Here is an 11,466-nt window from a genome sequence, read left to right on the forward strand (position 1 = left end):
TTATAATACTATCTAGTCTTAACAGTTTAATAGTTTATAACTAAAAACATACCCTTAAATATATCTAAATAATTAAAGCACTTGAATTCATTTATGTTTGGGTTAAATATGATTTTTATCAATTTTATTCAGTGAAGATGCATTAAATTGATCAAAAATGACATTAGACATTTATAATGTTACAAAAGATTTCTGTTTGAACAAATGCAAAAAAAAAGTAGTACAACAGTTTTCAACATTAATAATAATCAGAAATGTTTCTTGAGCAGCAAATCATCATATTATAATGATTTCTGAAGGATCATGTGACACTGAAGACTGGAAAACATTCAGCTTTGATCACTAGGAAAAAAAATGACATTTTCAAATATATTTAAAACATTTTTTTTTTTTTATAATTTACAATATTACTGTTTTTATTGATCAAATCAATGCAGACTTGGTGAGCATAAGATACTTAATGAATATTTCACAAATATTACCCATCCCAAACTTTTGAAAATATTGTGTATCTAAATAATTAAGTATAAATCGAATTATTAAATTAGTCAGTTAATTTAAAATGTGTCGTGAAGGACTGTTTGTTAAATGTTTTATTTTCTGTGAATGTAGAATCAGTCGTACACAGTGTGTGTCAGTTTAATGTAAGATAGACGTATCCTATTGGACATATTGATCGGCTCTTGGTTTTCATTTATGTTGTGTTGCACTGTGTAGCTCCGCCCATAGTGAAATCTTATTGGTGCAAAATCCCTCCCACATACTTAAACGTTCTAACACAAATCTGATCCCATTGGTTAAAATATTGTATAACGGAGCATAACTAGAAAAATGTGCATTTATTAAAAATATTCAAAATTTTCTGTGACTTTTAAGATTAATTTGCATGATTTTTTCAGGTCTGGTTAACATAAAATTCCCTGACAGTTCCAGGTTTTACACGACTTGAAATGATACTAAGGGTACGTTTACACAACAACAATGTAGTAAAAACTCGTTTTCCTTTAGCATTTTTGTGTGACGATGACAACGTTGTCAAAATGATTCCCCGTTCACACGGTCCAGTGAAAACGACTAAAAACGTTTCCGATAGTTGCCGATGTCATTTTGTAATATGAAAAAACTGAACACGAATCCTCCTGACGTCACACAGGCGTTTTTCAAAACCTTTTTTTTTTCCTTTTTCTCAAAAAAAAACAATCATTCATATCAGGGCACATCAGTGGAACAATGAAGAAATTAATAGTGCATGATGTTCAGTTCAGATTTCTGTCAAATATATAACACAAATGACAAGTCAGGAATTCAGGCCATGAAAATATCAAAAATATAATTTGATTTGACACAATATTGCGTTATAAGAACCGTAAGGGTGTAAAAAACCCAAAAGGCAAATTAGCCTTTCTTTTTTTTCTCCATTTTTTTAATGATTGTATCCCATTTTTCAATGTAAACTCTGTATTTGTTTTCTACCGAATCACGTATTATTCTCTTGTACCATTACTGAAATTGTGTCCAGCAATATTACCTCCACATACTTTGAATACATACAATTAACCACAGGGTCACCACTAAGTAAACTGTTTAAGAAGTAATTTCAGGAGGCCCAAAAAGTGTGTAGTCAAGTCTTTCTGATATTTCTAACACAACTCCATCATTAGCTCCAGAGAGAGCTGTAGCTCCACTGAATGCAGTGAAGACGCTCCACGTGACTCGGCGCACATTTTTAAATACTCCGGTGAAGTCAGAACAACCTAATTGAACGAGAGAGAGAGAGAGAGAGAGAGAGAGAGAGAGAGAGAGAGAGAGAGAGAGAGAGAGAGAGAGAGAGAGAGAGAGAGAGAGAGAGAGAGAGAGAGAGAGAGAGAGAGAGAGAGAGAGAGAGAGAGAGAGAGAGAGAGAGAGAGAGAGGAAAGGGTCATGAAACATGTTTTTTATGACAAAAATCACACATTATTGGTGACTGTGAATACCAATAAAGCAAAAATTACAGCATTGCATTACAGTGACTCAACAGATAATGTTCTTTCCTAAGCCCAAGAACAAGCAGAATGCCTCACTGCAATATATGGCACTGCAACTTTGAATGGCTAGTCACATTAAGTCGGCATTAAGGCATTAAGTCCAATACGAAGAAAAACACCAGTGTTCAATAAATATTCTTATAAAGATAAAGACTGACATTAAATATAGTCAGGACTTTTAAAAGGTTGAGTCTTTAGACATTTAAATTCTAAAAAAAGGTTAGCATGTGTGTTTTTGTTGAGTATGATATGTAACATTTGGGTTTTATGGCTCATACAGTATGATAGAGTGAGAATATGGAGCTCAGACAACTAACTTAATGCTTATAAATATCAGTAGACACGCTATATCTGTCTTAGTAAAATTATATTTAAATGATTCGTTTTAAGATCAGAGCTCTGTAGTTTTAAAACATACAGTATAATGCAATGCAATGATGCTGGAGATTATACAAATAAACATTCCTCAAAAGCCTGATGGATCATATTTAATACTCACCTCTGATGCCCCACTTTAGGTGGCCTTAACTACTATGTACTTCCATCAAAATAATAAATGCAATGTACTTACTGTGTTCATATTGTATTGCAAAACACTTTTGCTGATATTGAGGTGAGATACGGATACATTTAGGGACAGGTGTGTGTAAGTTTAAGGGTAGGGTTTAGTGTAAGGATAATTGTGTAAACCTAAGTTGCTTCAGTCCATTAAGTGTTCATCTTGAAATATTAATAACAATATAAAATATCATTAAACATTTAAGAGTAAAAAGCATGATACAAAAATGATTTGTCTAATCCTCACCTCTATCATGATGAGTTTCTTCTCCCACGGTTTCATTCTGGGGTCTGGCCACTTCTCTCCCAGAAAGAAGTAAAGGGTGTAAGAGGGAGACTCACCGCTCGTCTCCATAAACTTCATCAGACCTGATGGAATGACATCATCAGACATAGAAAAATCACATAAGGATTTGCAGACGCCAACGATCAACCATACCCAAACATTATTTTATTTTATTTAAATAATGGTTAAAATATAAATGGACTTCTTGGAATGTCAATTCAATGATTTATTTGACTGCCACATTTTCTTTTTTCAGAAAATATGTACATTTTTGTGATTATTCTGATTAATATTCAGCATTTCATGTGATGTACGGTAGTGATTACAATTTCTAATAAATCAACAGGACTTGAATAGAGTGGTGCAGGGATGACAAGAACCCCATGGGGGTTTTCAATTCATGAGTCAAATAAAGCCTGTGGTAAACATAACGACCATATTTTGACGTTTTTTTGCACATAAAGCCATTTGTCAAACGGCTCACGAGTACCAAATTTAGTTATTTTACGTGCCTTATTACATTTAAATTGTCAAATACACAAAAAACGATGTCAAAATGCCCTTCATGGGTGAACACAGTCAGTTTTGTTAATAGTTAAGAAAGACAACAACCGTATATTGGATCTGCATAAGGTCTTAAAGTGACAGCAGCCTAATATTCCTGCTGCCATCTGTCACGTTAATCCAACGACAAACAGAAAATCACTCACTGCTCTTGATTAAATAACTTTATTTGATAACATTAATATTTATTTACTTTTTTACAATTAAGTGTTATTGTACATTTGATTACTTTATTAATTTTATTTAGTATTTCTTACCTGAATACTACTGTTAGACCTGAAAAACGTAAAGCGGTTTATTTCATTTGTCCCTTAATTGTATTATATTTATTTGTGCTGTCATTGGCAATTTGTTTATTTGTTCTTATTTTATTACTGATGAAGGGTATTGATATTTTTCAAGGTATCATATCGAAGTTAGAAACTCCAGTATCATGACTAGTCTGGAGTACAATTTAGTTGCTGTTGTGTGCACACTACATGATGGATCGGAAACATGGTGGTCACAATATTTCAATATGAAGAATCATAAATGAATCTCTCCGGAGAACAAACTATGTTTCAATCTTTTTTTTTTTACAAAAACTGTCGGCAAGTGAAAATCAGGGCTAAAAGTGGCATAATGTAATTCACCTGAAATATAATCTTTGAGCAAGAAGAGGGATTCAGGTGTGTTTTTGGAGAGCTCTCTGGCTGTTTGGCTTTTTTCATGTTTGCACGGACCCCAGTAGATCCTGCTGGATCCCCAGCGTCGACCCAAAATCACACCATTCAATCTCCTGATCTCCAGACCGCCCAGATTATCCAGAATATCATTCGTAAGCTTGGTCTGAGTCTGATCCGGGATATTTTCTGGAGGAGGCAGTCTCACCACTGGTAGGTCAGCACTGGACTCGTCTCTGTAGGAGTAAAGGGTAGACCATATTTATCTGTATATGAAACATGAACCAGGGGTGCTTATTCCAAGATCAGTAAATTAAGAACAAAAAACCAACATGATTCCCTGATACATCAGTCTGAATCCGGTGTCATTCTCCACCAACTGTTCCAACACCATCTTCCCTTTGTAATAAACCTTAATCCGGAAAAACGTCTCTGTGAAGGAAATTAATGAAAAGAAATAAAGTTGTGTGAATAATAAAACACCAGTAACATATATCAGGGTTTCTGCAGGTTTAATGAAGGTAAATTCAAGACCATTTAATACAAATGTAAGAAATGAACTGAAGAGAACATAACGTGTCACCATGTTCTCTAAATGTAAATGCCTAGGAAGCACACAATGAGTTGTATTAACAACCCTTCAAAGTTTGAAAATTTCCAACATCATACCTTTTAAAAAAGAATAACCTAAAGTTTGAGATAAGAAATATTTTGAAAGTGATTTTATGATTTAAAGATGAACAAATATCTGCCAAGGGGTTTATTAAAATCTGCTCAGTCAATTCAAATGCAAGTCATTTTCATACCTGTTGTCAGATACTTCTTGGTTTAAGATCAAACTCTCTTAATTTTGTTAAATTTCTCAGAAAAGAAGACTTGATTTCTTCATTTACTTCACATTTACATCTCAAGTAAATGCATCGTGATTTTAGGATGTTGAGATATTTGTAATAGAAAAAAAAAAAACAAAAATTTGGGGGGTTATAGTTTATTCTGTTTAAATTGTCTGGGCTCTGTTTTAATCTTCTAAACTATGGGACAATTTTGGGGATTTCCACCTGGATTTGGCCTACCCAAATCTAAAGTCTCCCATACCCACATATTCAGTGGTTTAAATACACAATTGGGGTGTCATTTCACAGGAAATCATTTGAAGTAGAGTCAAATGAAGACCTGCGGAAACCCTGTGTATGAATATGTGATAATCTTGGGTTCTACCTACCCAGATTTGGTTCAGGAATTCCAGCCAGTTCCCCTTCACCATCTGATGGACGCGCCGCAGGCTGATATGCTGGAGAATGATCATTCAGAGCCAGTGAAATTTGCCCCAAACCGCCAACAGCACCCCCGGCTGAAGAGAAGACTCCACGAGTGTCCACTGTTTGAAAACAGGCCATCTCAGTTAGCTGCGTTTCTGAACATCGACTCATTTCTTGGAGGTGTACTTGTTCCTCAAGTCCCAAATATAACTGATCTGGATTCCAAACTTCATAGACTGAAACAAAAATACATACATTTTTAAATGTACACACATTACCGGTCAAAAGTTCTTGAAAGAGGTCTCTTATGCTCACCAAGGCTGCATTTACAATTTTTTTACAATTTACAACTGTCACACTGGCCAACAATATTTTTTTTAGGCATTATATAAAACACATTAAGTATTGTATAAAATAGTATCCAATCAAAAATAGACTTTAATACCTAAAATACAGGTCATCAAACTATAAAGCTAATCCACATCTTATTATGCTTCGTAATACAACCTTCTAAAATGAAAACATCCTCTTTTCTTGTCTTTTCCGTTTACCTTGTGAGGGACTTTCCTGAAGTTTTAGTCCAGTGAATTGTCCCTCCAAACCTTGCCGTGGGTTTGCTAAGAAAGAAAAGATCAGAGTAGACAAATGAGAAATAAAAGTAAAACATTGTGTCATTACGATTCAAGGTCTATAAAAAATACTTACTAGAGAAGACGTTTTCCTCCTCCACATATAGTTCTGGAGAGAACTAACAATGGACAACAAATTTCCTAAGTCAGTGTGTGTATGTCTAATGAGTGTGCTTAAACCAGACCAGCCCAGATTAAATGTGATTTAAGAGATACTCACATCAGTCTCTTGAGACCCTTCCGATCCTGAAGGCGGCGAGGACAGAAAACAAATACTAGGTTTGTAACAAATCCTCTTAAATGACATCAGTCACAAATGTAACGTTTCTGACCTGCAGAAGGAGGATCAGATGGAAACTGATACACTTTGTGTGGATTAGCGGTATCATTCTTGTTGTCAAATATCATCTTGAAGCCCTTAGCGCGGAGAGCGCTGCGGAAGTTTCTCTTCCAAACGGAGTGGTCTCCATTTATCCTGCCATCTCCAGAAGCGCTCGTCTGAGCCCATGCCTGACGGGACCAAAACACAGACCTTAGAAGCTTCAAAGCTTAAAGGATATAAAAGGCCACGGCTACACCGGTCATTGTTCCAGTGTAATAACCGCAGTAGTCAGAATTATTGGCCCCCTGGTAAATATGAACAAAGAAGCCTGTAAAAATAAATCTGCATATTTTATCCTTTTGATCTTTTATTGCAAAAAATGTATTGCAAAAAATTAAAAATAAATAATGAAAATGTGGGGAAAATATCTTTATGAAATAAATGTTTTTCTCCAAAATATGTTGGACACAATCATTAGCACCCTTTTATTCAATACATTTTTCAACCTCCTTTTTCCAAGATAACAGCTCGGAGTCTTCTCCTATAATGCCTGACACGAGATCAGAGATCATTCCTCCATACAGATTCTCTCCAGATCCTTCAGATTCACAGCTCTTCTCCTCAGCTCATCACTCGTTCTCTATAGGGTTTAGGTCAGGAAACTGGGACGGTCATGGCAGAAGCTGTGCTCAGTGACACACTTGTGTGTTGATTTTGAGGTTTGTTTCGGATCATTGTCCTGATGGAAGATCCAACAACGGCCCATCATAAGAATTCAGAGATTTTTTATTTATTTATCCGTTAGTATTTGATAGAATCCACGATGCCATGTATCTGAACAAGATGTCCAGGACCTCCATCAAAAAAATAGACCTACAACATTAAAGTTCCAGTGGGATATTTAACCGTGGGCGTGGGGTATTTTTCATCCCTGTGTCCTGGTGGGTTTGCTGACCACAGAACCAGGTCCTGTTTGAAGTTCCAGTCGTGTCTGACAACGGAATATGCTGGAGTTTGTTTTTGGGTGAGCGAGGAAGATTTTTCTCCCAAACAACATGTGGTGATGTAGGGTTTGTTTGATTATTATTGTTTAGGCTTTTTGACCCCAAGATTCTCCATCTGTGATCCTTGATGAGTCTTAGTCCACTCAAACTCTCCTCATCGCCGTGCATTAAGACAATAAAGACACACATACTCTTCCAGGCAGATTCATAACATCTATAGTTGATTTGAATTTCTTAATTATTGCCCTGGTGGAAATGCTTTAGCTATTTTCTTACACACACTTTTTTATTTTATGAAGCTCATCAGAACTATATTCTTTGGATGATTAAGGGAATTTGGCCTTTGTGTTTCCTCATATTTATACTCATGTGAATCAAGACGTCATAGCTGGTGTGCTAAAAAAGCAGTGCCAATAATTGTGTCCAACATGTTTTGGAGAAAAATTTGTATTCCATAATGTGATTTCCCCCCACTTTCAATTCTTTTACTTCAATGAAATGTTAAAGTTTAGTGAGTTGTTTGAATGAAAGATCAAATGGATAAAAAATGCAGATTTATTTGTATAAAGCCATCTTTGATCATATTTACCACGGGGGCCAATAAATCTGACCACAACCGTATATATGTTTAAATACAGACTAACAGTTTACCTTTAAAGGCCTTTGTCGTGCTTTAAAGAAGTACACTTACTTTGATGTGCTGACTAACATACTAAAAATCATGTAAAGAACTTGATCATTTTAACGGATGAGTTTTATTATCAAATGTAGTTCTTATTTTTAAATGTACTAAAAGGCAACTTCATCATTACAAATATATTTAAATACATGACATACAAGAATATAAATGACATTAAAGTATATTTTAGCGTACATAAATGCTGTCAGTACATCCATCAGTACGCTTCAAAGACAATAGAAGTATTTCTGAAATTTCATATAAAGATGTACTATTAGTACCTACTAAAGTCGGTCAAAAAGCACTTTTTCGAGTTCAACATAAATTAACTATAAAACAATTGCACAAGTTAAAATTTAATTATTAAAACATTACTTTTAATTTACACTTATAAATATACTCTTCTTTTTTTTTTGCAAAGGAACTGCAGGGGTTTTGTGAGTTAAATGAAAAATGAATTATTTCATAAATCCCATAATCTTCCAAAGATATATCGATACATGGTTCAATGACCTACTGAATGATAATTCAAATAATAATTGATGTGTTCGCTAGGAGTAGATTTGAGATGCAATATTGCAGTGCTGAGAAAATACTCCATAAAGGTGAAATTATTTTTGTAAAAATTTTGTAGTGCTCAAAAGCTTTGTGGCTTCTCAATTTTCCATGTAATTTCCACCAACTGACTAGTGACCAGATTAGAAGACTTTCCAAAAGCAGTAGGCTTTTTTATAAAAGAAATTGTAAAAGATGAAAAAGAAGAATTAGGGAGAATCAATAAATTATGAATGATTTACTGCCATTGTGTGAATGTAATCATTTAAAATGTAACTGTAGTCTGATTATGAATATTTGAATCTTTTATTTCAGATTTTTGGAATCTGATTACATAATCCAGATTATTAATCAGTTGTAATCATTTACTACCTAGCACTGGATACAATATAGTATTACCAAGGTATATTATATTATATCTAGTGCTGGTAGTACTGATGGTATAAATACTGGTACTACAAGGTATTTCCATGATGCATTAACTGCATAAAAGTAATCCGCTGCTTTTTGATTAAAATAAATACAAATGTTGATTGTAATGGGAGTGTGAACATATTTGGTAGTTCTAATGCACTTTCCATACTTATAAAAAGTACAAATGTGTTACTGGTATAATATATTCAGCATTAAATCATCTTGGAGTACCATGTAAACACCATGACACATATACATATGACAATAATTAGGTGGTTTTTAATAATTTTTTTAATAATTTATATAGACTTTATATTTATAATTTATATTTATTATACACTTTGGAATAATTCAACTTTACTAATGACAACAAGTAACACTTATTTTCACCTTGAATATGAGGACATCATCGTGGTTGGAGTCCTGTCTCAAAGCATGCTTCCAGGGAATGCTAAACTGCTGAAGTTCTTTATTGGTCCAACACACTCCAGGATAAATCCCACTTTGGATTTGTTCGCGCAGCCAGGGCACAAAGAGTGGCTTCGGTTGGGCCATGATGATGCAATAAACAAACGATACAACACACCAAACCAATCCAAACCATCAATGAACCTGCACAAACAGAAGAACATCAAATCATGCTAAAGTATCACAAACGCTCACAATTCCAGATCGCACTGTTTTATTAAATAGATAAATAAAAACAAAATAAAAATACAGTAAAAACTAAACCTTTCTTCCAACGTCAACTTTCATTTTCTTGCATATCGCCGTTGACATTTTAATTTAAAATAGGACAAATATCGGGAAGACTATGCATAGTAAATGTGATCTAAGGAGTCTCATATAACTCCTGTCCCAGTGTAGCAACACAAGTCTAACAAAAACACCACTTACCGTGCGTGTAACGTTACATAGACAGTGTCCCCTCTTGTGTTTTTCAGCGAACTCTTCAGATGTCAGGACTAGGAGACAGGTTTGCTTGCCAGTTCCGTGTTAATACCGGGTTTTATTCAACAGACTGTGCCTTTAGATCAGGTGTTAAACATTACTCGGGAAATCCATGTCAGTTTCGATTTCCCATTTTCGACGTCATTGTACACGTCGCGTGCGTGGTTTGCCACCGATGACCACTAGATGGCGTAGACGGACCAATATCTCGTCTGTTTGATACTAACTATTTTTTTACGGTCTATGATACTACCACGATAGGTTTGAACGTGAAAATCAATGACCTAATTAAATACATCCTCGAGACCCAAAGACTGTCCTCCGTAGTGGACATTATATTTCAGCGCATTTGATTTCACATAGGCACATTAAGGGCTTTTGAGTTACCAAATGTTTGCTCAATGGGTTTTAACCATAACCTGGATGTAGCACTGTTGAGGACAATGTTTTTGTTATTATCATTTAATTAATGACAAATGTTCTTCTTGTTCGTCCTAAAAAATATTTAAAAATAAAATATATTTAATAAAAAAAACACAAATGAGGAAAACGTTATGGGATTTCAAATCAGAAAATGACATTCTGTCGAGTTAAAAACACCTGGACCTAAAAGGTTAATTCACCCAAAAAGTCATCATTTACTCACTCTTAAATCGTTCCAAACCGGTATGAATTCCGTCTGCTGAATAAAAAGTAAGATATTTTGAAGAATGTCGGTAACCAGAGAATTGATGGACCCATTGACTTCCGTATTTTCTCCCCTATGGAAGTCAGTGGGATCCTTCAAATGTTTACTTCCGATATTCTTCAAAAATATCTATGTTAGAAATCAATTCTTACAACGAGTCGAGTAAATGAAATAAATGAAATGTTGGAGAGTCATAAGTGAATGGGGGGGGGGGGGGGGGTTATACATAAATTTTCTTATAAAATTGTTGCCAAGTTATTACTCCCGTTACACTTTTTTTGATTAAATGTTGACCCAAGAACACATGAATACGCAAATTGTTAGGATACATTGTATGTAAAAGGAATACCTGTTTATTACATTCACACACATATTGTATAAAGTTAAATAGTAAATCAAATCCTTCTTTTATTGGCCCTTGAGTTACATAGTTGAGAATACAGTTTGGTTTAAAAAGAGCTTGAAACCCAAATATTTATTGATGAATGAAAAACTTTTTTCTGGTTCTCATATGGATATTATTGTATTGACAATGACTTTAATACATTTCAGATCAGTTAACCTATCAGACATATTTATGTTAGAGGGTATTTTGTACAGAGAAGTGTTTTATAATAATCCTTATCATCCTGCCGTCATCTAATCAAATACACAAAGATGTAAACACACCTCCTACTCCTCATAATTATTTAAGAATAGTCATTTTTAAGCAAAATGTTAAACCAATCCAAACTTTTTTCATCCAGTATATACAAAACTAAGAATGTGTCTACATTTTTAGCGTCACAAGAAATATGAATTCAGTGGCAATGTACTTTTCGACTGCAAATTGTATAAATGGTAGGTCAATGGTAATAGTTATACTTTCTGA

The 11,466-nt window shown here is 34.3% G+C and overlaps 1 protein-coding gene across 1 annotated transcript; it reads right to left on the minus strand.

Moving 5' to 3' along the window:
• Nucleotides 1-235: 235 nt before the first annotated feature.
• On the minus strand, nucleotides 236-10,068 carry irf3 (interferon regulatory factor 3). The gene is made up of 11 exons (XM_067429157.1): nucleotides 9,854-10,068; nucleotides 9,347-9,568; nucleotides 6,315-6,492; nucleotides 6,203-6,228; nucleotides 6,059-6,101; nucleotides 5,905-5,970; nucleotides 5,317-5,589; nucleotides 4,427-4,526; nucleotides 4,065-4,330; nucleotides 2,830-2,951; nucleotides 236-1,754 (listed from the first exon to the last, which is right to left on the minus strand). The coding sequence occupies exons 2-11, from the start codon at nucleotides 9,509-9,511 to the stop codon at nucleotides 1,641-1,643; spliced, it is 1,353 nt and encodes a 450-aa protein (XP_067285258.1). The 5' UTR covers nucleotides 9,512-9,568; nucleotides 9,854-10,068; the 3' UTR covers nucleotides 236-1,640.
• Between the last annotated feature and the right edge of the window lie 1,398 nt (nucleotides 10,069-11,466).

The sequence above is a fragment of the Pseudorasbora parva genome, chromosome 21, assembly GCF_024679245.1.
Source record: "Pseudorasbora parva isolate DD20220531a chromosome 21, ASM2467924v1, whole genome shotgun sequence".
NCBI lineage: Eukaryota > Metazoa > Chordata > Actinopteri > Cypriniformes > Gobionidae > Pseudorasbora > Pseudorasbora parva.